The following is a 24,620-nucleotide window of genomic DNA, read 5'->3' as shown; positions in this document are numbered from 1 at the left end:
TAGTGGCTGGCACATGTATAGCTCTGGGTTACTCGTTCAGCACTCACCTCTCAGCACAAAAGCATTGATTGCATACATGATGGTGGTCTGAAACTGGAGTATTATGACAGACCTTAAGAACTGTTTTGAAGGATTACCTGATATGGGTAGTGTTCATATTGCTGAGTGGAGAAATGGAGCCCCTAAAACCTGTGCATTGTGTGTGTGTGTGTGTGTGTGTGTGCGCGCGCGAAATGGAACCCCTAAAACCTATGCACTATGGTGTGTGTGTGTGTGTGTGTGTGTGTGTGTGTGTGTGCGCGCGCGCGCGTGTGTATGTGTGTGTGTGTGCACGAGCCTGTGCGAGGCCTGGGGCTTGAACTCAGAGCCTGGGTACTGTCTGTGAGCTTTTTTGCTCAAAACTAGCACTATACCACTTAAGCCACAGATCATTTTCAGCTTTTTGTGGTTAATTGGAGAGGCTCCTGGACTTTCCTGTACGGGCTGGCTTTTAATCACAATCTTCAGATCTCAGCCTTCTGAGTAGCTGGCACCCAGCTGCAATATGATCTTAATGCTTCACAAAGAAACATCCACTATCTATGCATAGGATGTGAGAGGGAAGAAGCCATAGTGTTTTTGGTGGGTAGCAAAGGAATGGCTTCACTTTCCTTTGTGATGCATAGTCTGTTTTCCCCATCCTACCATGAATGGACATTAAGTCAGAACAGCAGGTAATATGGTATTTTAAGGAGCATTATGGTCCAGATGGGGAAACAGTACCTAAAGCGATAGAGCAGCCAAATGTTGGGCTGAGATGGAGGTTCTTAGTGCTGCGGGAACAGAGGGGAAGAGCCTGAGCTTACCAGGCTTCTCCATACCTGGCCTGAAGCTGCAGGTGGGACCTCAGAGGGCAGAGACACCAACTTGTGTGTCCAGCCTTGGCCCTGGGACTTGGGATTTGGGAAAAGTCTAGAGAGAAGGTAGGTAAGCCGGGCGCTGGTGGCTCACGCCTGTAATCCTAGCTACTCAGGAGGCTGAGATCTGAGGATCGCGGTTCAAAGCCAATCCGGGCAGGAGAGACCGTGAGACTCCTATCTCCAATAAACCACCAGAAAACCGGAAGTGGCGCTGTAGCACAAGTGGTAGAGTGCTCGCCTTGAGCTGAAGAGCTGAGGGACAGCACCCAGGCCCAGAGTTCAAGCCCCACGACCGACCAAAAAAAAAAAAAAAAAAAAAAGAAGAAGAAGAAGGTAGGTAAGCAGGGGCAGAGCTTATCTGTGGTGGGAAAGGAGGGCTGGCTTAAGAATAGTGCATGGCTAGTCCCTTGGTAAGGCAGGAGAGATGGGCTTAAAACCACATATGAGGGAGTCCTGAAGTCTACAATGCTGTGGCCCTCACTGGATAGAAATCCCCTAAGTCCAGGTGCACTTTGGCCTCCAGAGCATGACAGAGCTGGTATGGTGGGCTGGAGTAGATATGGGAAAGTGGAAATGAGCCCATGGCAGGCTTGGGATGGGTTAGAAACAATCTTCATCACAAAGGTGTTACTTCTTAGGCCATGGTCAGGAAGACTCCTGCTCCTCCTCTTGGCTTCTTTTTCCATAGGTTTCTACCATGGTCTCCATGTTGTAGAGAGCTGACAGGTGACATAGAGTGAGCCCTGATGGGGCTGAAGACACCTTTTTATTGGCTTCTGTGTAATTTCCCATACAGCTCTCAAACCCCTGAGATGCCCTTCCAGTTCCTGCCCTAGCCCCATGCTTCTACCATACCTCCTCCTTTGTCTTCTTCCTTTCTAGGTCCATCCTGAGCAGGGTACACCCTGGTGCTATGCTGTGTGTACTGAGTAACTGCACAATTACATAGTCTGCCAGCCTCTGCACCCAGCTCTCTGCCAATCACTGTATTAGCCACTGCTGTGCAGAAACTCTGTATCCAGTTAAAGTAGAGCCCAAAGCAGGATTGGTGGAGCCAAGGCTGGGAAAGGAACACTCCTGTATCCTAGACTAACTAAATCTTGTCATCTGAGGGCCAGACTCCTCAAGTATCCCAGGAGTTGACACTGCTAGCCTGGACCTCCTGGGCTCACAGGCCACCCTTGGACCTAAGCAGTCCTCTTACGTGGAGAAGGAGCAGGCCACTCTGTGCCATTTCCAAGGCCCTCCTAGCCCAGCATGTGGAGTTAGAGAGTGATGGCAGCTGGTTAATTCAGGAGCCAATTCTAATTGCTCCAGTCTGCTCTGGCCTACTCTGTGCCCTTTATAAAAGAAGGAAACCTAAGCATGTTTTTGTCTGCTCACCAAACCGGCTTTTTTTGTTTTTGTTTTTGTTTTGTTTTGTTTTTTTGCTGATCCTGAGGCTTGAACTCTGAGCCTGGGTACTGTCCCTGAGCAAATTTGCTCAAAACTAGCGCTCTACCACTTGAGCCACAGTACCACTTCAAGCTTTTTTATTGGAGATCAGACTCTCATAGACTTTTCTGCCTGGGCTGGCTTTGGATTGCAATCCTCAAGTATCAGTCTTCTGAGTAGCTAGGATTACAGGCATGAGCCACCAGCTCCTGGCTTAAATTGGCTATTCTTTAATATGAAATTGTGCTAGCAGCCACTCCCTCTTTCATGGCTTCTACTGGTTGTGAACGGTAATGGAGGTGTCCTTCCTGGTATCCCAGATGTCTATGTGTTCCCTTAGTCAAACCATAGCCTGGCCTATGGTGGCAGTTGCTCTTGCCACCTATTTGCACAGGTTGTATAAAGTGGATGGGGAAAGTGCAAGAGGAAACTCACCATTCTTCCTAGAGGTGAGGAACCCAGGAGAGCTGACTTCTCCAAGTCCTTCCCTAGAACTTGAGGCTGGTTCCTCTTTTCTCGTGTGTCTTCTGATGCAGATTCCATTCAGCGTCCTTCCTTCATGGCATAAGCTCAGAATGTGACACAGCAGCAGAGCTTGAAACCACACATTGACATGGAGTATGGACAGCTTGAGGCCAAACCCCACACACACACCTTTTTGTTGTTGTTGGCTGTGGGGCTTGAAATCTGGCCTTAGGCGCTGTCCCTCAGCTCTTCAGCTCAAGACTAGCACTCTACAACTTGAGCCACAGCACCACTTCTGGTTTTCTGGTGGTTTATTGGAGATAAGAATCTCACTTACTTTCTTGCCTGGGCTGACTTTGAACTGCACTCCTCAGATGTCAACCTCCTGAGTAGCTAGGATTACAGGCGTGAGCCACCGGCACCCGGCAAAGGCCAACCCCTCTTGACTCCAGACTGACTCAGGACCAGCAACTACTGCTGATTAAGGGGTAAATATGGCACCTCGAACTCAGCCAAGACTTAAAAAAAGAAAGGTATTCCAGGAAGACAGGAGCAGGCAGATGAGATGAATGTCACATTGGTCCACAGAGGAAACAGGGAGACTCACAATGTGCTTGGGAGAGATGACATGGGTGAGAAGTGTTTCCCTTTAACTGGGAAGATTGCTCCTCCAGCCCTGTGCACCTCCCAGAGAGCAACTCCTAAAGGCCACGGCCAGGAGCCATCAGGAGGCTTCAGGAACTAGGAGTGAGATAAGTTGTGCTTCTTCCCAATGGCTTTTACCAGGACAGCCTCTCCCTTGAAGGGAGACAAGGTCTGAGTGGGGTTCAGGATGGTCAGGAAAGCAGGAAAATGTGAGTACCTCCTGTCACCAGCTAGGTTGAGGGAGGCAGTGTTTATGTGGGCCATCTTGGAAGCATTGTCAGCCCCAGCGGAGGCAAGGTCAGCTCAGCCAGGCAATGGTGGGCAGATGCAAGTAAGAGAAGTCATAGTGCACCTGGTCCCTGTCAGGGGTCAGTTCCCAGGCCCAGGCAATCTGCTGTTTAACCCTGTGAGAGCCCTGACATGGCTTCACTCATACAGGGAACTAGTCCTTTAGCCTCAGGGCCACAGCTGCCTTTGGAAGCTGCTGGCCTGGAGAAAGCCCTGACTCCCCTGGATGGGTGGGTGTGCACAAGCTGGAGATGCTGCTTTTCCCTTTCTTGTCCTTAATAAGATTTGGGGTGACCAACAGAGAGCCCTATCATCTCTCCCAGTGGTTTTCCTAGGGCCTGGGCCAGGATGGGAAACAGATGTGCCCTCTCCTGCCTATCTAGGCGCACATCCCTAAGCATGATCACTTAGCCTCAGTGTTGGTTCTGGGAATGGCAGGAAATTGCCTAGGGTGGTGGCTGTCCTTTCTATACCCTGCCCTGGTGTGTATATGATCTGCTTTTCCTGGCATACAATCCTAAAGATCTTAGAATGTCCTTTGGGATGCTAACAAAGTAGCTGGTGGCAGGGTTCCTGGAAACCCTCAGGATAATGGGCTGCCCAGGGAGCTGACCTGGGTTAGACTCTCATCCCAATACAGCTTACACTGTCCTCCTGCCTAAGAACCCCAGTCTCTCTCCCTCTTGGTTCTGGCATTGGGCTATGAAAGGCTGACCTGGCCAGCCATCAGTTCAAAACTCCCTAACATCTTCCTCTGTGTGCTCAGGGGTCTAATGTGATGGAAGAGCAGGACCTGAGGGAGATTGGCATCAGTGATGCACAGCACCGGCGGAAGTTGCTGCAGGCTGCCCGCTCCCTGCCCAAGGTGACTACCCACAGCCTGCAGCCTCAGCCCAGGCCAGGGCCAGTGCCATCTCCCTGATACCCCTAAACCAAGAACCAGGACAAGCTTGGCTGTGGTACATGTAGATCTCACCAGGTAGCATCTGCCCTCCTTCAAGCCCAGTAGGGCTCATAGCCCTGTTCCTTTCCTCACGAAGTTGCAGGCCTAGAAAATGGCAGAGATCAAGGGACCGTGGATACCCTGTCAGGCTGACGGGGGAGCTTCTATGGGTGTTCCCAGTACAGGAGCCTGGTACCACAGGCTTGGTGTGTCACTGGAGCCCAGGCCGGCCCATCCTGACCCCCAAGAGGCCTTGGAGGAGATGGCAGCAGAGACAGCACTGTCTCCCCATGGTACAGGAGCTATTAGGCCCAGGCCTAGTGGTAATCCCCATGTTTCCCTGGTTCCTCCCTCCACAGCACACACCACTGTGTTGTCCCTGTAGGTGTCTGACTCCCTTCAGAGCCCAGGTGGAGGCATTCTACACACTCTCCTCCATCTCACCTCAGCTGCAAAGCTGCCTTCCCTAGATCTAGTGGCTCCCACCTCCCAGAACAGTGATAGAAAGGGCTGTGCCAGGGAAAAGTTGCTGAGGTGCTAAGGGGCTTCCTTGGTCTCCCCTAGGTCATCAGTTCTCATCCTGTGAGTCTAAGATGTGATTGCTTCCTCTTGGTCTGCAGGTGAAGGCCCTAGGCTATGATGGAAACAGTCCCCCATCAGTGACCTCCTGGCTGGACTCCCTGGGGCTGCAGGACTACATCCACTCATTCCTGGCCAGTGGCTACAGCTCCATTGACACTGTGAAGAACCTCTGGGAGCTGGAGCTTGTCAATGTAAGTGCCAGCACACCCCTCTTGAGGCATGCCTCCTTTGGTGACCACACAGCCATGGTGGGAGGCAGGGCTGGGGGAAGGTGGAGAGCAGGGAACTAAGGGTCCTGTCACCTCTGACTGCCTTCCTCCCACTCACTGCCAGGTCCTGAAGGTCCACCTGCTGGGCCACCGCAAGCGCATCATCGCCTCCCTCGCTGAGAGACCCTACGAGGAGCCGCCCCAGAAGCCTCCGAGATTCTCCCAGCTGAGAGTGAGTGAGGGGAGGAAAGGCATACATGCTCATGCTTTGTATTTTTAGGAATTCCTCAGAGACAATGTGACCTCTGTAGAGAAGGTGGCATTCCTGCCCTCTCTCACTGAGCTCAAAACAAATGCATCGACACTGGTTATTTATTAATTATTAATTATATCCCAAAGTGTTTGAGATGGCCTGTGATCAAAGATCAATTTAAACCAGGTGCCAGTGGCTCACGCCTGTAATCCTAGCTACCAAGGAGGCTGAGAGCTGAGGATCGCGGTTCAAAGCCATCCCGGGCAGGAAAGTCCATGAGACTCTTACCTCCAATAAACCACCAGAAAACTGGAAGTGGCGCTGTGGTTCAAGTGGTAGAGTGCTAGCCTTGAGTTGAAGAGCTAAAAGCGCCCAGGCTCAGAGTTCAAGCCCTCCAACCGACCCCCACCCCCCCAAAAAAAATCAGTTTAAATACAGGACTAAATAAAATAGTCTCAGGAATTACTGGGACCACATCAAGGGGTTAGATTCAGCTCTGTACCCAGCAGCTCAGGAGCTCAAGACAAAGCTGAGGGTTCTGACAAGACATCACCTACTGGCCCAAGCCCTGGGATTTGTACCTCCAGGGACAGGATTGGGAGAAACCTACACTTTCAGAACCTCACAGATGACACATTGTTTAGGCCAAGGGATGGGTTGGGCTTGGATTAGGTTGGGCTTCATGGAATCTGCCAGATAGGGCTGTATTGTAATGGTAGATAACATACAACGGAGACTGGACCTGCACCTCAGAAAGTGGGCCCTGTTTCTCCTGCTTTACGCATGAGGAGGCTGAAGACAGCCCTAAACCAAGAGCCAGACAACAGCTTAGATCTTAACATTGTGGCGTCCTCTCATGGAGGCTGTGGCTGCCAGTGCTGCTCAGTACACAGAGAGCAATGGTGGATCACCACAGATAATTTCATATCTGATCATTGTGGGTATGGCTCTTCTCTCAAGGGTCTTTTAGCCTGTGGCTGTTCGAGGTCCCCACAGGACAAGGTCTTCAAGACTTTGCAGCTCTAGAGAGGCTTTCTTCTTGCACCAGCTAGGCAGGGCCCCGTCCCAGCCTTCACTGCAGGTTTCTGGCTGGTAGGGCATTTGATATCACCTTAGTTGCTGTTGACCCCCTAGATCCTTGCTTCTTCTGTCCCCCTAACTCTGCAGCCCCTAGCCATTTCCAGTGTGTCCCCAGGACCAGCCGATACCTCCAATCTGAGGCTAGGCTGGTGGTGTGAACTTCATGGTTTCTCTCCTTTCAGTGCCAAGATTTAATCTCCCAGACATCATCCCCACTGAGCCAGAATGATTCCTGCGCCGGGCGGTCAGCAGACCTGCTGCTGCCTCCAGGGGACACAGGCTGGAGGCGGCATGACAGTCTACATGACCCCACAGCATCCTCTCGAGAACGCTGCCGAGTCCAGGTGGGCAGGCAGGCCAGGGCCTTCCAGCACCCTGTTGGGCTGGCATCAGGGTTGGGAGGAGATGTCAGCCTGCTCCGCTGACTTCCTACCCAGTGTACTGTGTGAGGTTCCAGGGGCCTCCCAGACTCCCTCCCTCCCAGGTACACCTACACGGCTCCTCTGTAACTGCCTGCCTCCCACTACCCAGCCCCACAGGTGGGCACAGGGTTTTCTCAGGAGAGGCTTTGTGTTGTTTATGGGCCCCAGAGACCTACAGTGATTTGCCATTGACTGCTGGTCTACATACCCCCATCCTAGACACACACACACACACACACACACACACACACACACACACACACACACACGCACGTACGCACGCACGCACGCACCCTGCCTCCTTTACTCTCACCCTGCTTGGTCCCCAGAGCTTCCTCTGCAACCTCTTCAGCCCAGCATTCTCCCATCGCACCTGCCAGGTCTTAGTCTGCTCCTCTGCTGCCTTTCAGAGGCACATGGTGGGCACAGCTGGACATGCGGCAAGGTGCCTGACCAGGACAGGGTTGGCACCATTTTGAAGTCCAAGTTTAGTCTCCTTTCTTTCCCTACAGCACAGCCATCGGTTTTTAGAGTAGAAAATAGTGTCTAGCGGTTTCAGTTGTTCTGTATGGAGGCTGCATGTTGCTGGAAATAGAAATCCAAAATGTTTCTCAACCTTTCCCTCCTGTCCATCTCTTATGCTGGGACCCTGCTTGTGTACCCGTTGCTCTCACCTGCACAGACGCGACACTGCCCCTGGCTGCTTCCAGCAGCTACGTGTGTCTTCACCATGGTGCTCCCCAGCTCCTGCCACTCAGGCAGAACAACCCACAGCTTGTGTTTCCTCCTGTACAACCTGTTAGGTGGCTATGCCCATTTCCAAGACTCCTAGACACCACAGACCTTTCCTGGCAGCCCTGCTGCTCTGCTTTATTCTCGGGTCAATAGCAGCTCCCCCTGTCACAGTGCTTCTGGTTGCTCATCTGGGCCCTGCCCTTACTAGACCCTCACTTTACTAGTGTCACTGGTGTCCTCACTTGAGTATGGTAGAGCCCATCAGTGAGCTTGTGAGCTCTTCCCTACAGCAGGTTAGCCATGTCCAACTGTGTGTGTTCTGCAGGAGGAACCCCGGGAGGCCAAGCTGACCCTGCGACCCCCCAGCCTGGCTGCCCCATACGCCCCTGTGCAGAGCTGGCAACACCAACCAGAGAAACTCATCTTTGAGTCCTGTGGTTATGAGGCCAATGTGAGTTGTTCCTGCCCTCCCAGCTTTCCCTGCTCCCTGCTCCTTCTCAGCCAGTCCCGTGAGGCCCTCAGGCCCTCTTTAAGGCCAGATCCCAGAAGCTGTCTTCTACTCTGCAGCCATTCCCAGCAGCGGAGGGGAGGGGAAGAGGCCTCTGGAAAATGCACAGTGATCCTAAGAAAGTAAAATGGGGGGGGTGGGGGAGGTGCTCTGCTGCTAGCGTTAGAGGAGGAGGAGTTTTTGAGAGGTAACCACCTGATAGGGGGACGCTCACTTTGGCTGGTCACCCTGCGTGGCAATACAGGTATCTAAGCCCACTGCTCCTCCCACAGTACCTAGGCTCCATGCTGATCAAAGATCTGCGAGGGACAGAGTCCACACAAGACGCCTGTGCCAAAATGCGGGTAGGTTGTGTGTGGGGAAGGAGGCGGCTAGGACAGAGAGCAGGAGATGGAAACACAGCTGCAGCCCCCTGGTCTTGCCATGCTGCATGCCACAGAAGGCTGGGAGGAGCTGTGAATCAGGAGAAGGAGCATTCTCAGGACCTCCCTTGTTTCCTGTAGAAATCCACTGAGCACATGAAGAAGATCCCCACTATCATCCTGTCCATCACATACAAAGGTGTCAAGTTCATCGATGCTTCCAACAAGGTAGGCTTCTCACGAGGACCGTTGGTGGATGTTGGTCAGACTTTGTGCTGCTTTAACCCAGTTCTTGAGAAAAGCAACTTAAGGGAGGAAGCATTTATTCCTTCTTCTTTTTTTTTTCTTTTTGCTTATGTGGTGCTGAGGAATCGAACCCAGGGCCTCATGCATGCAAGGCAAGCGCTCTACCACTGAGCCACCTTCCCAGCCCCCATTTATTCCTTCTTACAGTCCTTAGTGGCTTTCAGTCAATAACCTCTTGTTACTTAGTCTGCAGGGAGGCTGAACATCATGGCCGTGGTAACATGTGGCAGAGGCTGTTCACCTCAGAGTGGCCAGGAAACAGAGACACAGGGAGGCACAGGGACTAGAAAATCTCCACTGACGTACTTCCTCCAGCCAGGCCCACCTCTTAAGTTTCCAGCACCTCCCCAGATAGCGCCACCAGGGAACCAGAGCTCCATGACATGATCCTTTTGTGGGGACACTTCATATCCAAACCATGATGTTCTACTGGCCTACAAAAGATGTTCATCTCATAATACAGGTTCATTTTGTCCATCTCTAAGAATACCTGTATTCTTAACACGTTTTTCTGAAGTCCAAATTCAAAGTCTCCTTCCTGTGAGACTCAAGGCAAACTCTTAACTCTCAGCCCCTATTAAAAAAATCAGAAATTAACCTACTCTCAAGATAAAGTGGCAGTCCCATCCCAAAAGGAAGCAATAGAATAATAGCAAGGAAAGGTCAGACTTCCTCACAAGCAAGACCAAAACCCCAGCAGGGCAAACACTAAATCCTGTAGCTCCAAGGCTGGCAAGGCTGGCAAGGCTGGCATTCGGGGACTGTGTCAGGAGTTTGAGTAGACTTGAGCAGCCTTATGGCCTCTTTGCTGACTATAACCCACATGGCCTTTCTCTTGGACTGGCTCTATTTGCTGCCTTCATCTTCTCAGAAGAGTTTTGCATTCCTGGTATCCTTAATTTTCTGTGGTCTCTATGTGCCTTTAGTTTCAGCCTCACAACTTCATTACCTTTTCAGGGGCTATCTTCAGGAACTCTGACCCTGCCATATATTGCCTGTCCTGCAGTCTGTCCTTTGAAATCTGGGTGGAAACCTCCATGACCCTATAGCTCTTGCATTCTGCATACCTGAAAAACGAGCATCAAGTTTTCCATGACCTCAGGCAGTAGCCAGGCCTCCTTAGACCACAGCTCTGGCCTCTGAGTGCCTAGGTTGCGCAGGACTGAGAAATGAAGTAAAACACATTCCTAGTTGCCCTCATGGAGCAGAGTGCCCGGAAGTACTTTCTTCTCAAGGGAAAATCTTTCAAATGAATTTTCTTTCCAGAAACCATGTCTTCTGTAAAGCTACAGAAAAACTACATGTTTTTCATTTATTTCTGCCTTGATTTTTCTCCCTCTTAATGTAACCCTGACTAAAAGCAGCTGTCAGTAAACAGGCCACAGCCTGAATGCTGAGCTTCTCTTTTTTTTTTTTTTTTTTTGGTCGGTCGTGGGGCCTGGACTCTGGGCCTGGGTGCTGTCCCTCAGCTCTTCAGCTCAAGGCTAGCGCTCTACCACTTGAGCCACAGCGTCACTTCCAGCTTTTTTCTTTTTGCTTATGTGGTGCTGAGGAATCGAACCCAGGGCCTCAGGCATGCAAGGCAAGCACTCTACCACTGAGCCAACTTCCCAGCCCAACGCTGAGCTTCTCTGAAATTGCCCCCACTAGATTAAATATTCCATCCCTTTAAACTCGACCTCCCTCAGTCTCAGGACAGGGACAAAGTGGAGCCAAGTTCTTTGCTATAATGTAACATGAATGAACTTGAGGCCAACTCTCACTAGAGTCCTCATTCCCATCTGAAGCCTGAGCACCATCTTTACTGTCCTTACATCAGCATCCTGGTCTTCCAAGGGCCCCCCAGAATGACCATTAAGTTCTTCTCACATTTCCAAACTTTTCCACATTCCTCTCCCAACCAGCTCCAAAGGCTTAAGAACGACATGGTCAGGTTGCATCCCAGCAGTGAATCTGGTAGCAGTTTTCTATATTAGTTACTTTTCACTGCTGTGACCAAATACTAAGAGAATCCATTTAAAGGAGGAAGAATATGTTTGGCTCATGGGTTCAGAGGTTTTAGGGCATGGTCCCTTAACCTTGTCACCATGGTCCCAAGCCACAGCACTTCCTGGTGGTGGGAGCAGGGGAACCTGGCTTTCCATGGCAGCCAGGAAGCAAAAAGGGAAGGACTGGGGACCAGGTATGACCATCAGAAGTACACCTGCTTCCTCCAGTCAGGCCTTACCATCTGAAGCTTCTAAGACTTTTCACAATATTACCACCAGCTGGAATCAAGCCCTTAATACATGACCTTATCTATCTATCTATCTATCTATCTTTTTTTTTTTTTTTTTTTTTTTTTTTGGTTCGTTGTCGTCATGGGGCTTGAAATCTGAGCTTGGGCACTGTCCCTGTGCTCTTCAGCTCAAGGCATGCACTCTATCACTTGAGCCACAGCACCACTTCTGGTTTTCAAGTGGTATATTGTAGATAAGAGTCTCACAGACTTCCCTGCCCAGGCTGGCTTTGAACCAGGATCCTCAGATCTCTGCCTCCTGAGTAGCTAGGATGACAGGTGTAAGCCACCTGTGCCTGGCTTACATGACCCTTTTTGCAGGGACTCACCCTAATAGCAGTCATCTCCCTGTGAGAGACTGGGCTCCAGTCAGCCAACTCCAAAGCCCTTTCTCATCTCTTCTTCCATCTCCCTACCTGTCCCCATAGTAACTCCCAACGCGGGTTCCGCTGGCTTCAGTGCTCAGAGACCTTTAAGGGTGAGTTTCTCAGTGAACAAAAGGTTCCCCATGACCTGCCACTTCAGGGTCCCACCTTCCTGACACTCTTTCCACTTCACCCCCACCCTGGAAGATGGCAAAGGCTGGTGAGAGCGCATGGTTGGCAGTGAACATTTACTACTACTTGGTAGTCATTTGAAGAATGGAAACCCCACCCCTACTGAGAAAACAAAATGGTTTTTTTTCCCCTCGTAACTAGTGTGCTATGCTGGTAAAAGCTTGGGGTGATAGTGCTCGAGCACACCTCAAGGGAGCCATGAATTCCAGAACATGCTTTCCCCAACAGAATGTCATCGCAGAGCACGAGATCCGGAACATTTCTTGTGCAGCCCAGGACCCAGAGGATCTGTGCACCTTTGCCTATATTACCAAGGACCTGCAGACCAGCCACCACTACTGCCATGTTTTCAGCACAGTGGATGTGGTGAGTGTATCAGCAAATGAGAAAGCAGTAGCAACCAGGGCCTAGGACCACCCAGTTCCATGCAGGCTCCCAAGTGATCAAGATACACAGTACTCATAAATTGAATTATTATTGAGTTGAAAGCTCCTTGTACTAAAGATAATACTTAATCAAAACATCTTTAGTTCTGCAATATACATATTCTATCTTGGGAAAAGCTAGAGGCCGATTTGCAGAAGTATCCACCTATCCAGCCATGGGCCCACTGAGGCTAGGTCCTTCTCTTTTTTTTTTTTTTTTTTTGGTCCGGTCGTGGGGCCTGAACTCTGGGCCTGGGTGCTGTCCCTCAGCTCTTCAGCTCAAGGCTAGCACTCTACCATGAGCCACAGCACCACTTGCGGCTTTTTTTTCTTATGTGGTGCTGAGGAATCGAACCCAGGGCCTCGAGCATGCAAGGCAAGTGCTCTACCACTGAGCCACCTTCCCAGCCCTAGGTCCTTCTCTATGAGAAGAGAGCTCAAGTCAGTGTGAAAAGGCAGTACAGGTGGAAGCAAGGCAAAGCCACCCACCCGCCAAGCAGGAACAAGGAGAGGAAGAGGGGAAAGGGCCCAGGATGTGAGGTGGCTGGTGTGTTCTCATGAAGTTTGGCCCAGGTGGCTGCAGGTTTTACCTTCACCCAGGATTTCTTTGAGATAGAATTATGCATAAGGAAATTCAAAACGTGTTTTGCTCAGATTGTTCCCTAAGTCCCACTTGCATTAGAACAAATTTGTGTTTTTAAGACAAATTTGTTCTGTGTTGCCTGTGAGGCCAGGGCAGGCATCAGAGCAAAGGGAGGAAGCAGCTCCTAACCCCATACTCAGGTGCTGCTCTGCTTCCGCCTAGAACCTGACCTATGAGATCATCCTGACACTGGGGCAGGCATTCGAGGTGGCCTATCAGCTGGCGCTGCAGGCCCAGAAGTCCAGGACCTTGGGGGCCTCTGCAGCTGAGATGATTGAAACAAAATCTTCCAAACCGGTGCCTAAGCCTCGGGTCGGCGTGAGGAAGTCTGCAGTACGTGGTGCCGTTACTAACACCTCCCCCTCCCCTGTGGCTCCCTGTTCCCCAGGACTCCAGGGCTCAGGGCAGAGCTGGACAAGTGCAGGGCCTTCCCCCGTCCTGCACACAGCTGTTCCCAGGGAAGTGGGCCCTTTAGCTCCCTACCATCTGCCAGGTCTCCATATGGAGAGCTGAGCTCATCTGGCATGAGGTAGGCAGACCTCTGCCAATGCACTGCCAAACCCCCTGCCTCTTCCGGGCCCAACACAGGACAAGGCCACCATGGGGCTAGTGGGGATGGCCATGTGAGTGCCCGGTGACATCGTCCTCGTGTCTGTGTCTGCTTTGCTCTGCGCCCCAGGTGCCGCTGCCCCCCGATAGTCGCTGTTGTTACTGTCACACCTGCACCACCCACCGTCCTTCCTACCTACCGCTGCCGTCTCTTAGTCCCGGAGTCAAGGTCTTTACACCTCCTGCTGTCTGTGTGTCCGTCTCCCTGAACGCTGTCTGTGTGTCCGTCAACCCGAAGTCACCGTGAGCTTTCTCGGAGTGTGGTGGCCTCTTCCTCTGCCCGCGTGACAATGTCCTCTCTCTTCCTGAGATTCCCTCTTGCCTTTCCCCATGTATGCTTTGCTCTCCATTTCTCTGTGTCCTCCCCACAGGACTGGGGTGATTGTTGCACTCCTGTCTTGGGCTGAACTCTGCCCTACTTGAGGGCTGGGGTCACCAAGCCCCAGAGCCCCTTCCTGACCATTATGACCAGCTTGGGGTTTAGACCAAGAAGCTTAAGTAGGGCCAGGTCCCTGTACCTGAGTAGCCCCAAGAAATCCCTGTGGGAAGCAGTCCCTGGAAGTAGCCATCCCTAAAAGGCTCCAGTGAGGTGACATTCCCACTCTACCTTCTAGGAGCCTGCTCTTTGAGGCTTCAGCCTGGCTTGGGGGAAGAGTACACTGGGCCCTGTTTACCCCTGGTTCAGAGTCCTGCTGACTTTCCACTCCTTTTCCTTGTTTGGCAGCTGGAACCACCTGATACAGACCAAGAGGCCCCATCTCATGCCAGTGTCTCCTGGATTGTGGACCCAAAGCCAGACTCTAAGCGGAGCCTCAGCACCAAGTATGAGACCACTATCTTCTAAACAGCCCACCCTGTCTCCACTAGTCTCACTGTGCCTTTGCCACCCGATCTTTCTGCTGTCTCAACTCCTTCCAGCTGCCGCCGCCATGGCCCCACATCTGCTGGGACCTGCCCTCCTCCTGGCAGCAGCTCTAGACACCGCACTCCCAGCTCCGTACCCAGTGCCACCCAACACTGTGAATTCTCCCTTTGGGCTGGGGACAGGTGAGGGGGAAGTTGCCTTTGAGGTGGGTGCCAGGGCAGCTCTGCAGAAGGCCCTGTGAGCCTAAGGGGAGGGACGGCCAGCCACACGGCCCCACTGGTGGCCCTTCTGAAGTGGCTCTGTCTCTTCTATCCCGAGCCACAGCTGGGTGCCAAGAGCTCTCTGTCTTCACCTTCCTGACACAACCAACCACTGTGACCACCCAGTGCCAGAATTCCCTGCACTTGTTCACAGCTGGCTGCAGCCACTGCTCCCCTCAGCTGCTCTCGGGCTGGCTTGCTCTCCTGGTCAGGCCCTGGTGAGACCCTGAGCTCAGTGATGTGACAGAGTGCTTTGTGGGAGGCCAGAGGTACAGGCCAGGCCCTTGGGCACATGCTGGCTCCAAAGTGGGACAGTGAGCCTCTGAACACACACAACTCCATGCCAAGGAGGGGGGTGGGGGGTGCCTGTGGTCAACCGCTCATGACTGTACCATAGAGGCCCAGGTCTGGAGGGCCTAGACCCAGCTCTGGAGTCCAGCTCACCGAGGAGAACATCCTGTGGGAGCCAGCATAAGGAAGCCTGTGTCCTGCACACATGTGCACCTTCTTCCCTCAGAGCAGAGCTGCCTGAGCACAGGGCCCTGCACCAAGCCACCTCCATTGTCTCTGGGAGCTTTCTGACGCTTCTTCATGTGTGGGGACCCAAGCTAGCCGTGATCCAGCCTTCCCCTGAGCACCCTCTCTCAGCTCTCAGTCTCTCAGTCTTCCTCACCTCAGTGCTTCAGCAGCTGGCATCGCGGAGCTGAGTCATGGAGGAAACCTGCATTTTCCAATGCGGGCAGCTCACATTAGATGGCAGGGGACAGGAAGGAAGCAGTTCCCGCAGGAAATGGTACAGATGTAGCCGTGTACAGTAGGAAAGCCACCAAGTTAGACTCACCAGCCAAGGTGATAAGCCAGGGTGGGGCCTTCTGCCACTTGCTGTCCTTGGGTCTTCCTGAGCAGATGACTGGGCCAGAGGCAGCAGTGGGCTGTGGGCCTTGGAGGGTGCCTGGGGCGGCTGTGAGGGACCTCCGTTCTGCTTCTGTGTGTCCTTTCCATTTCCTCCACTTGTGTAGGCCTGTTGGTTAACCCTTTCCTCCCCCATTGTTTGCTTCTGCCAAGCTGAGCCACTGAGGAACCGCACTGTGCTGCAGAAACACAGACGTGGGGCGCACAGGCTCCGTCCCCACCACCACCACCTCGCCTGCAGCTCTGAAGACCCAGGCCCAGCCCCTGCCTATAGGAGCTGCTCTCGGCTGCTTGGCCTGGGCCTGCACCACCAGGTCTTTCAGAGTGAGTCCTGCCCCGGCTGCGGAGACGATTCCAGGCCTCTAGCCCATGACACTCCAGAGGGCCAAGACGTGATTTGCTCAGAATACAAATGTTTTTAATAGAAAACCTTTTTATAAAATGAAATTTTAATACTTGGCTCAACCTCTAGGTAAAACTGCCAATTTGAGACAAACGGCCAGGGGTTCAGAGGACAGAGGAACTGAGAGCAGCCAAAAAGGCTGTCTGTGCAGCCCTCTCTCCTTGATCTTGGCACAGCAGGGCTGTAGGGGCGAGCAGCATGAGTTGAAGGAGTAGGCTCAGGGCAGAGTTGAGTTCTTAGTCTGTTCACACCTAACTTCTCGTCCCTGTTTAGAGCTGGGTAAAAACACAGCCTTACAAGGCTTCTGGGCCAAAGCAAAGGTTCCCATTATCTTTCTTGGGGCCCACATGAGAAGGTCCAGTGGCCAAATAGAAATGAGCTTGTAGTTTCTGGTGCCTGGAAGTCAGGGTGGCGGGAGGAGGTTCCCTGCGGCTCACTGCCGATGGTCAGCGACTGCCCCCAGGCTGGCTGCCCCCTGCTCTCGGGCATCCTGTGCAGCCAAGCTCGAAAAAGAGACGCAGCAGTTTTCATTTGGGGCATTCCGGGTAGGTCAGTGAAGATTGCTGCTTATCAATTTATGGCTCATCTGAGGAGGTAGGTGGACAGGGCTCATTGGGATTCTCCAGATTACTGGTTTGATTCTCCACAGCTGGACGTACCTCTGGTGCAGGTGTGGGAAAGGCTAGATCACGTGACAGTCTCTTTGGTTCCCCTCCCCCGCTTTTGTTGCCTTGGGAGTGACTGGCTGTTGTCCTGGCCCAGCCCTGCTGCTCAGATCTTTCTGTCAGCTTGCTTTGCTTTTCATAGTGACTTGGGTGATGGTCTTCCTTCTGGAATTGAGTAGAAGTGTGAGTGCCTGCTTCCAATAGGGCAGAGAGGCAAAGCCAAGGCAGCCACTGTCCGGGCCCTTCCAGAGTGAGGAGCAATGAGGAGCACTGCCCGTCCCTGCCTCCACCTCAAGTACCTTATAGGCCTCAGTTCATCCCATTCCTGGCATGGGTACTCGTGCTTCCCAGCAAAGGCTGCAGATCATGACTCTGCTGTGCACCTGCATAGGGAAGCACACCAGACACCCCCCACAGTGGAGGGGCAGAAGTGGAAAGTAGGAACTGTGGTTCTCCTGTTTGCTCTGCACCCAGCACAGCCATGCTGGAGTACACCCCTCTGCAACAGCGGCCAGCTGTCCTTCATGGCGAGGTACTGAAAAGGACCTGGAAGTTAAACTTCATTTCCCACCCTGGCACAGCTTAGGCTGTGCAGGAATCCCCCTGAAGATGCATGGCCCTGCTGCTGGGCGCCTCTGCCTTGCCCCTCAGACCAGGCACAGCTTGGGCAGCTCTGCTGGAGGGCATCAGGCATGAAGGGAGACGTGTAAACACTACCATGAGTTCCTCAAGCTGTACTGCTTTTAAATTGCCTGGAGGCATTTATTTCCCTTGAAGCTGCTATATCTTATTTATATTCAGGGTGTTTTCATTATTGGAAAGCCTTGGTCAATCTGCTCTGGGTCTTGTTTTGTGATTGGTTTATTTGTGAATATTCCAGAAAGGAAAGTTACTGGACCTGTCCTATGCTTTCTCTTCCTCCTCCTTCACTGCGCCTTGGGGTCATCACTCCTGTCCCTAGAAAGAATATAGTAACTTTCGAGACAGGTGTCCAGTGGAACAGCCCTAGCTTTCACGCTTCCCCCGAGCACAGGACACGCAGGTATGGCAAACTTGGTCGCCATGCCTGTAATGTGAAGGAGCCTGTTCAGGTGGGAGCTGTAAGACACACTCGGTACCTGTGCTGGCCGCAGGCTCCCTGCTTGCCTCTCCTGTCCCCTCCCATCCTCTCCGCTCGCCTGCTGCCCTGGGCAGTAGGCCCAGCTCTGCATCTGTACCGCTGCACTTCCCGCCTAGGGAGATCCCTGAGAAGCCTTGGGTTGAACAGGCATCACGCATAGGTGCGGTCGTCAAGACATTAGAAACTAGTCTGAACTTGGTCGGTTTTTGAGGTGCCCAGGCCTGCACAACACAGTTCACGAGAACGTTGTTGCTAATGGCATGGCAATGAACTGTAACAAAAATGTTATTTAATCTTTGTCTCCATATTTTGATACTTGAATGACTTCCCCTTTTGTTTCACTGTACATAGAATTGTCTATCTGTCTGAATTTGTCTGAATTATAAACACCTTGTGGTACCAAACACAGCCAACCTGTGCAACAACATAGACTGACCTCACTACACACAGTGTAAATATTTCTGGGCTTCCAGCTTCGGTTTTGTTATTTTCGTAACTGTACAATTTAGAACAGACTGAATTAATAAATGAGAAGCAATGTCAAACTGGCCTTAGTTCTTTTAGTATGAATTGAAAAATTTTGTGATGGTGCTGGCGTTTGAACCCAGAGCCTCATGAATGCTAGAGCCACACTCCGGCCTGCTGCTCCAGATGTGTGTCTGTATTCCAGACTCCACAAGCAGCTTTAAAAGTTGCTGTTACTAGCTCTGCACACCTCTGAGTTGGCATAACCTGACTGAGTCTTAAGACTCAGAAAGGCTAAGACACCTACCTACACAGGAAGGCTGGAGAGGACTTAGAAACTAGCTCAGTGGCTCCAACTTGTCCCAGCCCCTACTTGTCCAACACAGAGCGCTCCTATTCATGAGTTTTTATGAAATGTTCCCTTTATTAAATATTTTGAGAAAGACAGTCACTAGTCTGGTGATTGTCCAACACCCCATTTTATGTGCCAAGAAAATAAGGCCTAGAGAAGGAAAACAATTCTGTCATAGCCAGCTAGTTGATGGCAGAGAAGGAAACCTAGGCTCTAGCGCTAAGTTGGAGCGTCACTGCCACAGCGCAGTCACCATGAAAGCAGACAGCAGCCCGGCAGAGAGGCGCCGCACCCCACCGCGTCCCTCCCCTGCTGTGACAGTCTCCTAGGCAGGAAAATCTGACAGCCCGAAGAGACACGTCTGGTCCTAACTTGTGCCACCTGTTCTGCTGGGACATGGCAACAGGAAACATTGCCACTGTCACAGTCCTTTCTGATGCTACTCAAAACACCTTACATTGCCTACAGTCCTCCACCCAAGGCTGTGGTGGCTGTGGTGCCTTCAGGCCTGGAGTGAGTCCATGCTGGGCATCTATGCCTGCCGTTGGCATCACAGGCAGCACACCACCTGACCACATGGCAGGGGCTGAATGGAAAGGGAAGGACGGGTTGGGGAGTAGATGGGGCACATCATAGCACCACATTCGTCCTTGCCTCCACCCATCACCGCTCTCCACTTCCCCCAGCCTCTCAAGAGCATCTACCTGCGGGGTGTGAGGGCCTGTGGGAGGAAGCGCTGCCCCAGCGCACCACTGCCCACATGGCGACGAGAGCAGAGTGCGTGGCAGACCTCTGTGGAGTAACGGCATTTTACATCATTTTTTTAATTCAGTGTATCAGTTTTTATTTGGATATGCACCGGTCTCTTTTTGGCCGGTCGTGGGACTTGAACTCTGGGCCTGGGCACTGTCCCTCAGCTCTTCAGCTCAAGGCTAGCATTCTATCACTTGAGCCATAGCGCCATTTCCAGCTTTTTCTGCTTATGTGGTGCTGAGGAATCGAACCCAGGGTCTCATGCATGCCAGGCAAGCACTCTACCACTGAGCCACCTTCCCAGCCCACAATTCATTGTTTTATATGATGTACATTAAATATAATGACTACATTTTCTTAGCCTTCCTCCGTTCCTGTACCCTCCTTTGCCCATCCCCCAGAACATGTTTTCACTTCTGATATTTGCTTTGATAAACTAGCTGCTCAGACCAGTTAGGCCTTCAGCTTCCTCCCCTAAGAGAATACCCTTTTTAGTTAGTTTGTGTGTAAATGCATTGAGCCCTGTATATGTCTTCATGCCTAATTCTATTTTAGATCTAGCTTCCACATATGAAACATGCATCATTTATCTCTGTCAACATGGCTCACTTAACACAATTTGTTCCAGGTCCATCCATTTCCCTTCAAATGACACAATCCCATTCTTTCTAATGGATGAGTAAAATTCCATTGTGTACAGGTAACACTTTTTTTTTGGTCTGGTTAGTCATGGGGCCTGAACTCTGGGCCTGGGCACTGTCCCTGAGCTCTTTAGCTCAAGGCTAGCACTCTACCACTTCTGGCTTTTTCTGCTTATGTGGTGCTGAGGAATAGAACCCAGGGCCTCATGCATGCAAGGCAAACACTCTACCACTGAGCCACCTTCCCAGCCCAGGTAACCACATTTTCTTGATCCACTCATCCATTGTAGTACATCTGGGCTGTTTCCAGAACTTGGCTTTGTGAATATTGAAGCAAGGGACATAGATGGGCAAGTGTCTTTTTTTTTTTTTCCTGTCTTGGTGCTTGAACTCAGGGCCTGGTGGCTGTCCCTGAGCTCTTTTTTTGTTCAAGGCTAGCATTCTACCACTTGAGCAACAGTACCACTTCCAGCTTTTTCTGGGGGTTAATTGGAGGTAAGAGTCTCAACAGTCTTTCCTGCCCAGGCTGGCCTTGAACCATGATCCTCAGATCTCAGCTTCCTGAGTAGCTAGAATTACAGGCATGAGCTACTGCTGCCCACTGAACGTTGGATTTTGTCAAAGGCTTTTTCTGCATCTATTGAGATGATTATGTGATTCTTGTCTTTAGCTCTGATAATGTGGTGTCTTGTTTATTGATTTACATATATTAAGCCAGCCTTGCATCACTGGGATGAAACTAACTTGATCCTAATAAGTATTTTTTTTTAATTGTTGAATACTGTTAGCAAGTATTTTACTAAAGAGCTTTGTGTCTGTATTGGGTCCCTGGTTTGGGGAATGAGTGTAATGCTGGCTTCATAAAATGTGTTTGAGTAGTAATCTTTCCATTTCTATTTTATGGAAAAGTTTGAGGAATACTGTTCTTCTTTAAAAGTCTTAGAGAATTCAAGCTGGGTGCCAGTGATTCATGCCTTTAATGCTAACTATTTGGGAGGCTGAAACCTGAGATCGCAGTTTGAAGCCAGCCTGTGCAGGAAAGGCCATGAGACTCTTATCGCCAATGAACTATTCAGAAAAAGCCAGAAGTGGTGCTATTGCTTAAGTGGTAAAGTGCTAGCCTTGAGCAAAAAGAAGCCCCATGAAAGCTCCCAATCCCTGAGTTCAAGCCTCAGGACTGGCCAAAAAAAAGTCTTATACAATTCAGCTGTGAATCCATAGGAACATGACTTTTCTTTATTGGGAGACTATTTATGGGTCTAATTTGACTCACCTTAGGCAGCATATATGTCTATAGGAATTTATCCATTTCTATAGATTTTCCATCTTATTTGCATGTGGGTTTCAAAAATAATCTTTCATAATATATTGAATTTCTTGAATGTAGTGGTTTCCTTTTTCATCACTAATTTTGTTGACTTGGGTCTCTTTTTTTGTCAAATTAGCTAAGGGTTTGTCAATCTTATTTTTCAAAGAACCAGTTTTTATTTTTGTTGAATGTGCATGTAATTTTTCAGTCTTTTAATTCACTCATTTCTGCTCTGATCTTTACTATTATCTCTCCATCTAGTAATTTGGGGTTTTGTTTTTCTAGCTTTAGTAGTTAATTACTGAGTAATTTACAAGTGATTTACTTGAGTGGTATCTTCCCTCTTTTTGTAGGCCCTTTTAACTATGCACTTTCAACACTGCTTTTACTATATTCCAGAGGCTGTGGTATGTTGTATTTTCATTGGATTGCAGGAACTTTCTGATTTCTCCTTGTATTTCTTCAGTGACCTAGCTGTTATTGAACAGTGTGTTGTTTGGTCTTCATGTGTTTGAGTGTTTTCTGTAGTATCTTTGGCTGTTGAGTTCTAGTTTAATTCTGTTGTGATCAGATCGGAAACAGGGAGTTACATCAACTTTTTTTTTTGTTTGCTCAAGCTCTTTGTGTAACCTAGGCTATATTTGGGGGGGGGGGGGCGGGGGGTGGTGGTCCTGGGAGCCTGAACTCTGGGCCTGAGCGCTGTCTCTCAGCTCTTCAGCTCAAGGCAAGCATTCTACCACTTGAGCCACAGCACCACTTCCGGCTTTTTCTGCTTATGTGGTGCTGAGGAATGGAGCCCAGGGCCTCATGCATGCAAGGCAAGCACTCTACCACTGAGCCACCTTCCCAGCCCCTCTCTGCTGTCTGAGCTGTCCTAGCTGGAGTTCTGTATGCCTCAGTCAAATGAAATTTTGTTTCTTGAGGTTGGGGAAGTTTTCTGTTTTGTTGAATAGGTTCTCAGTGCCTTTAGTTTTAAATTATTCTCCATTGCTTATTCCATTATACATAGATTTGATCTTTTGGTCAAATCTGCTAGTTCTTGAATGTCCCTGTTGTATGTTGTTTTTTTCAGTATATTTGGCTGTTTGTTGTAAATTCCTCTGCTTTAACTCCTGATACCTTGTTTTCAACTTGTGTTCTATTGTCTATACTTTTAACTGTGTTTTGCATTAGGGAGGTAGAGCTCTCATACTTCCCAGTTCTTTATTGATATATCTCATGTCCTTCATAGAGCTCTTCATGATTTCTCATTATATTGATATAGTCTCATGTTTTGCATTTTCATTGTCTTGTTTTTCTGCCTTCTCTTGGTATTATTCCAGTTTTTCAAGTATATGCTCTTATTTCATCAGCAATTTCTCTTATCAGTGCTTTAATGATTTCGTTTTTTCAGTCGTGGGGCTTGAACTCTGGGCCTGGGCGCTGTCCCTCAGTTTTTCAGCTCAAGGCTAGTGCTCTACCACTCGAGCCACAGTGCCACTTCTGGCTTTTTCTGTTTATGTGGTGCTAAGGAATCAAACCCAGGGCCTCATGCATGTGAGGCAAGGACTCTACCACTGAGCCACCTTCCCAGCCCATTCAATGATTAGTTTGCCCGTTCTTCTTCACTCCAAGTCCTCCCCTGTGTAGTTGTTGGATTTTGGGAGCGGCATCTTGTCTTGTTTATTCATAGTGTTGTGATCTTTCTCTGATTTACAGATCTAGGTTCGGGGTTTGTAAAGGCCATTCACTTGTGGTGGGGAGCAGGAATGTGAGAGCTTCACCATGGTGGTGGTAGGGATCAGCACCACATTCTTCCAGAGCCTTCTGGTAGCTTTTTCTACTTCTGACTTTTGGGTGATTAATTTGAAACAGGGGTCTCATGGACTTTCCTGTTTGGGCTTCAAATCATGATCCTCAAATCTCATCTACCTGAATAGCTAGAATTACAGGTGTGAGCCACTAGCATCCAGCCCTGACGACTTATTTCTGAGAGGAAAAGAGGGAAGGAGGGAGGGTAGATTTTGTGTTTTGTGTTAACCGAGTTTGCCTAGCCAGTCAGTTCATTGCTGACAAGGATATCATCAACACTATTCAGTAGGAGAAAAGCAGTCTCAATAATGCTGGGAAAATTTTCTACATGCAAAATTTTCTACATACATCCTTATACCATTTAAATATTCATGTAAAATTGTAATTTCTTAATTTAAAAAAACTAAGTGAACGAAGCCAGTCATTAAAAGCTACATGTTGTATTTCCATTTATATGAAATATGTAGTATAAGAAAACGCAAGACAGCAGATTGCTGGGGCCAGGAGCTGGAGTGGGATTCTTTCAGTGGTGATGAAAAGGTTCTAGACCAAATAGTCACAATACTGGTGCCAGCTGTGAATGAACTAAACATCACTAGTGGCAAACTTCAGGGTAGATACGTTTTAGCGCAATTTAGTATAAACACAATTTAAAATTCCCTCGTATCAGTGGGCAGGGTCAAATGGTCCTGTTTCTGCTTATTTAGACAGAATGCCTGTCCTTTTCCATGTGGAAGGACAAGGAAAACCAACTCAAAATGAATAAGTTGATTACTCCCGATTTTAATTATGAAGTGCAAAGCGCGGTTCTGTTAGCAGTGTAGCGTCTGCACCTCTGGAGAGGCATCTTCACAGAGATGCATTTGCCTCTAAGACACTGAAGCTTCCAAATGCGGACTTTAAAAAAATTCAAATCAGAGGATCCACCTAGCCAAACCTGGTTTTTAAGCATACCACTTACTCTGGGCGTCCCCATCCCAGATTTCCAGTTATAAAGTGTCAATGATCCATGTCCTCTAGCATGCTGGTCACATTATGCTGACCTTGCTCTGTCATTTGTCTAGGACCTTCCCTTTAAAAGTGAGTATTAGAAGAAAATCCTGGGCCTAAGGAACTCAACTCCCTCCTTATGTCATTCCTAAATTGTGTTAAGTCTCAGCAACTTCCATCTCCTAAAAACAGTGAGGACATTATTTTTCTTAACCTTGCCTGGAGAACATATATAAATGAGTCTCTACATTTTCTTGTCCATTATAAACAAGGACCCAATCCGGATCAGACATTTTCCTAGTGTAAACCATGCTACGTTGGACTGGTCTGTGGAGGCAGCCTGAAAACACTGGATTAGAACTGTACAGAGAGGAGTCCAGTCCAGGTCTTTCCCAGCATGTCTCTCTTTTGACCTCTGTGACATCACCACCACAACTGCCTGTGCTGGCAG

At 49.9% G+C, this 24,620-nt stretch overlaps 1 protein-coding gene across 9 annotated transcripts in view; it reads left to right on the top strand.

Moving 5' to 3' along the window:
- The window catches only part of Anks1a (ankyrin repeat and sterile alpha motif domain containing 1A), a 186,949-nt gene that overhangs the window by 145,864 nt on the left and 16,465 nt on the right, over positions 1–24,620 (top strand). For 2 of the 9 annotated variants that reach the window (XM_070023923.1, XM_070023924.1), the window contains 13 exons: positions 4,498–4,596; positions 5,295–5,447; positions 5,590–5,697; positions 6,981–7,142; positions 8,281–8,406; positions 8,736–8,807; positions 8,967–9,053; positions 12,195–12,332; positions 13,197–13,367; positions 13,714–13,812; positions 14,368–14,465; positions 14,562–14,690; positions 14,833–15,825. In XM_070023923.1, the coding sequence (XP_069880024.1) occupies positions 4,498–4,596; positions 5,295–5,447; positions 5,590–5,697; positions 6,981–7,142; positions 8,281–8,406; positions 8,736–8,807; positions 8,967–9,053; positions 12,195–12,332; positions 13,197–13,367; positions 13,714–13,812; positions 14,368–14,465; positions 14,562–14,690; positions 14,833–14,998 (1,608 nt within the window). In that variant the 3' untranslated portion in view covers positions 14,999–15,825. The other 7 variants (XM_070023925.1, XM_070023926.1, XR_011372212.1 and 4 more) reach the window with 6 other exon arrangements.

Source organism: Dipodomys merriami, unplaced genomic scaffold (genome assembly GCF_024711535.1).
Source record: "Dipodomys merriami isolate MVZ:Mamm:240054 unplaced genomic scaffold, mDipMer1.0.p SCAF_16, whole genome shotgun sequence".
Taxonomy (NCBI): domain Eukaryota; kingdom Metazoa; phylum Chordata; class Mammalia; order Rodentia; family Heteromyidae; genus Dipodomys; species Dipodomys merriami.
This window is presented reverse-complemented; position numbering and strand designations above follow the sequence as displayed.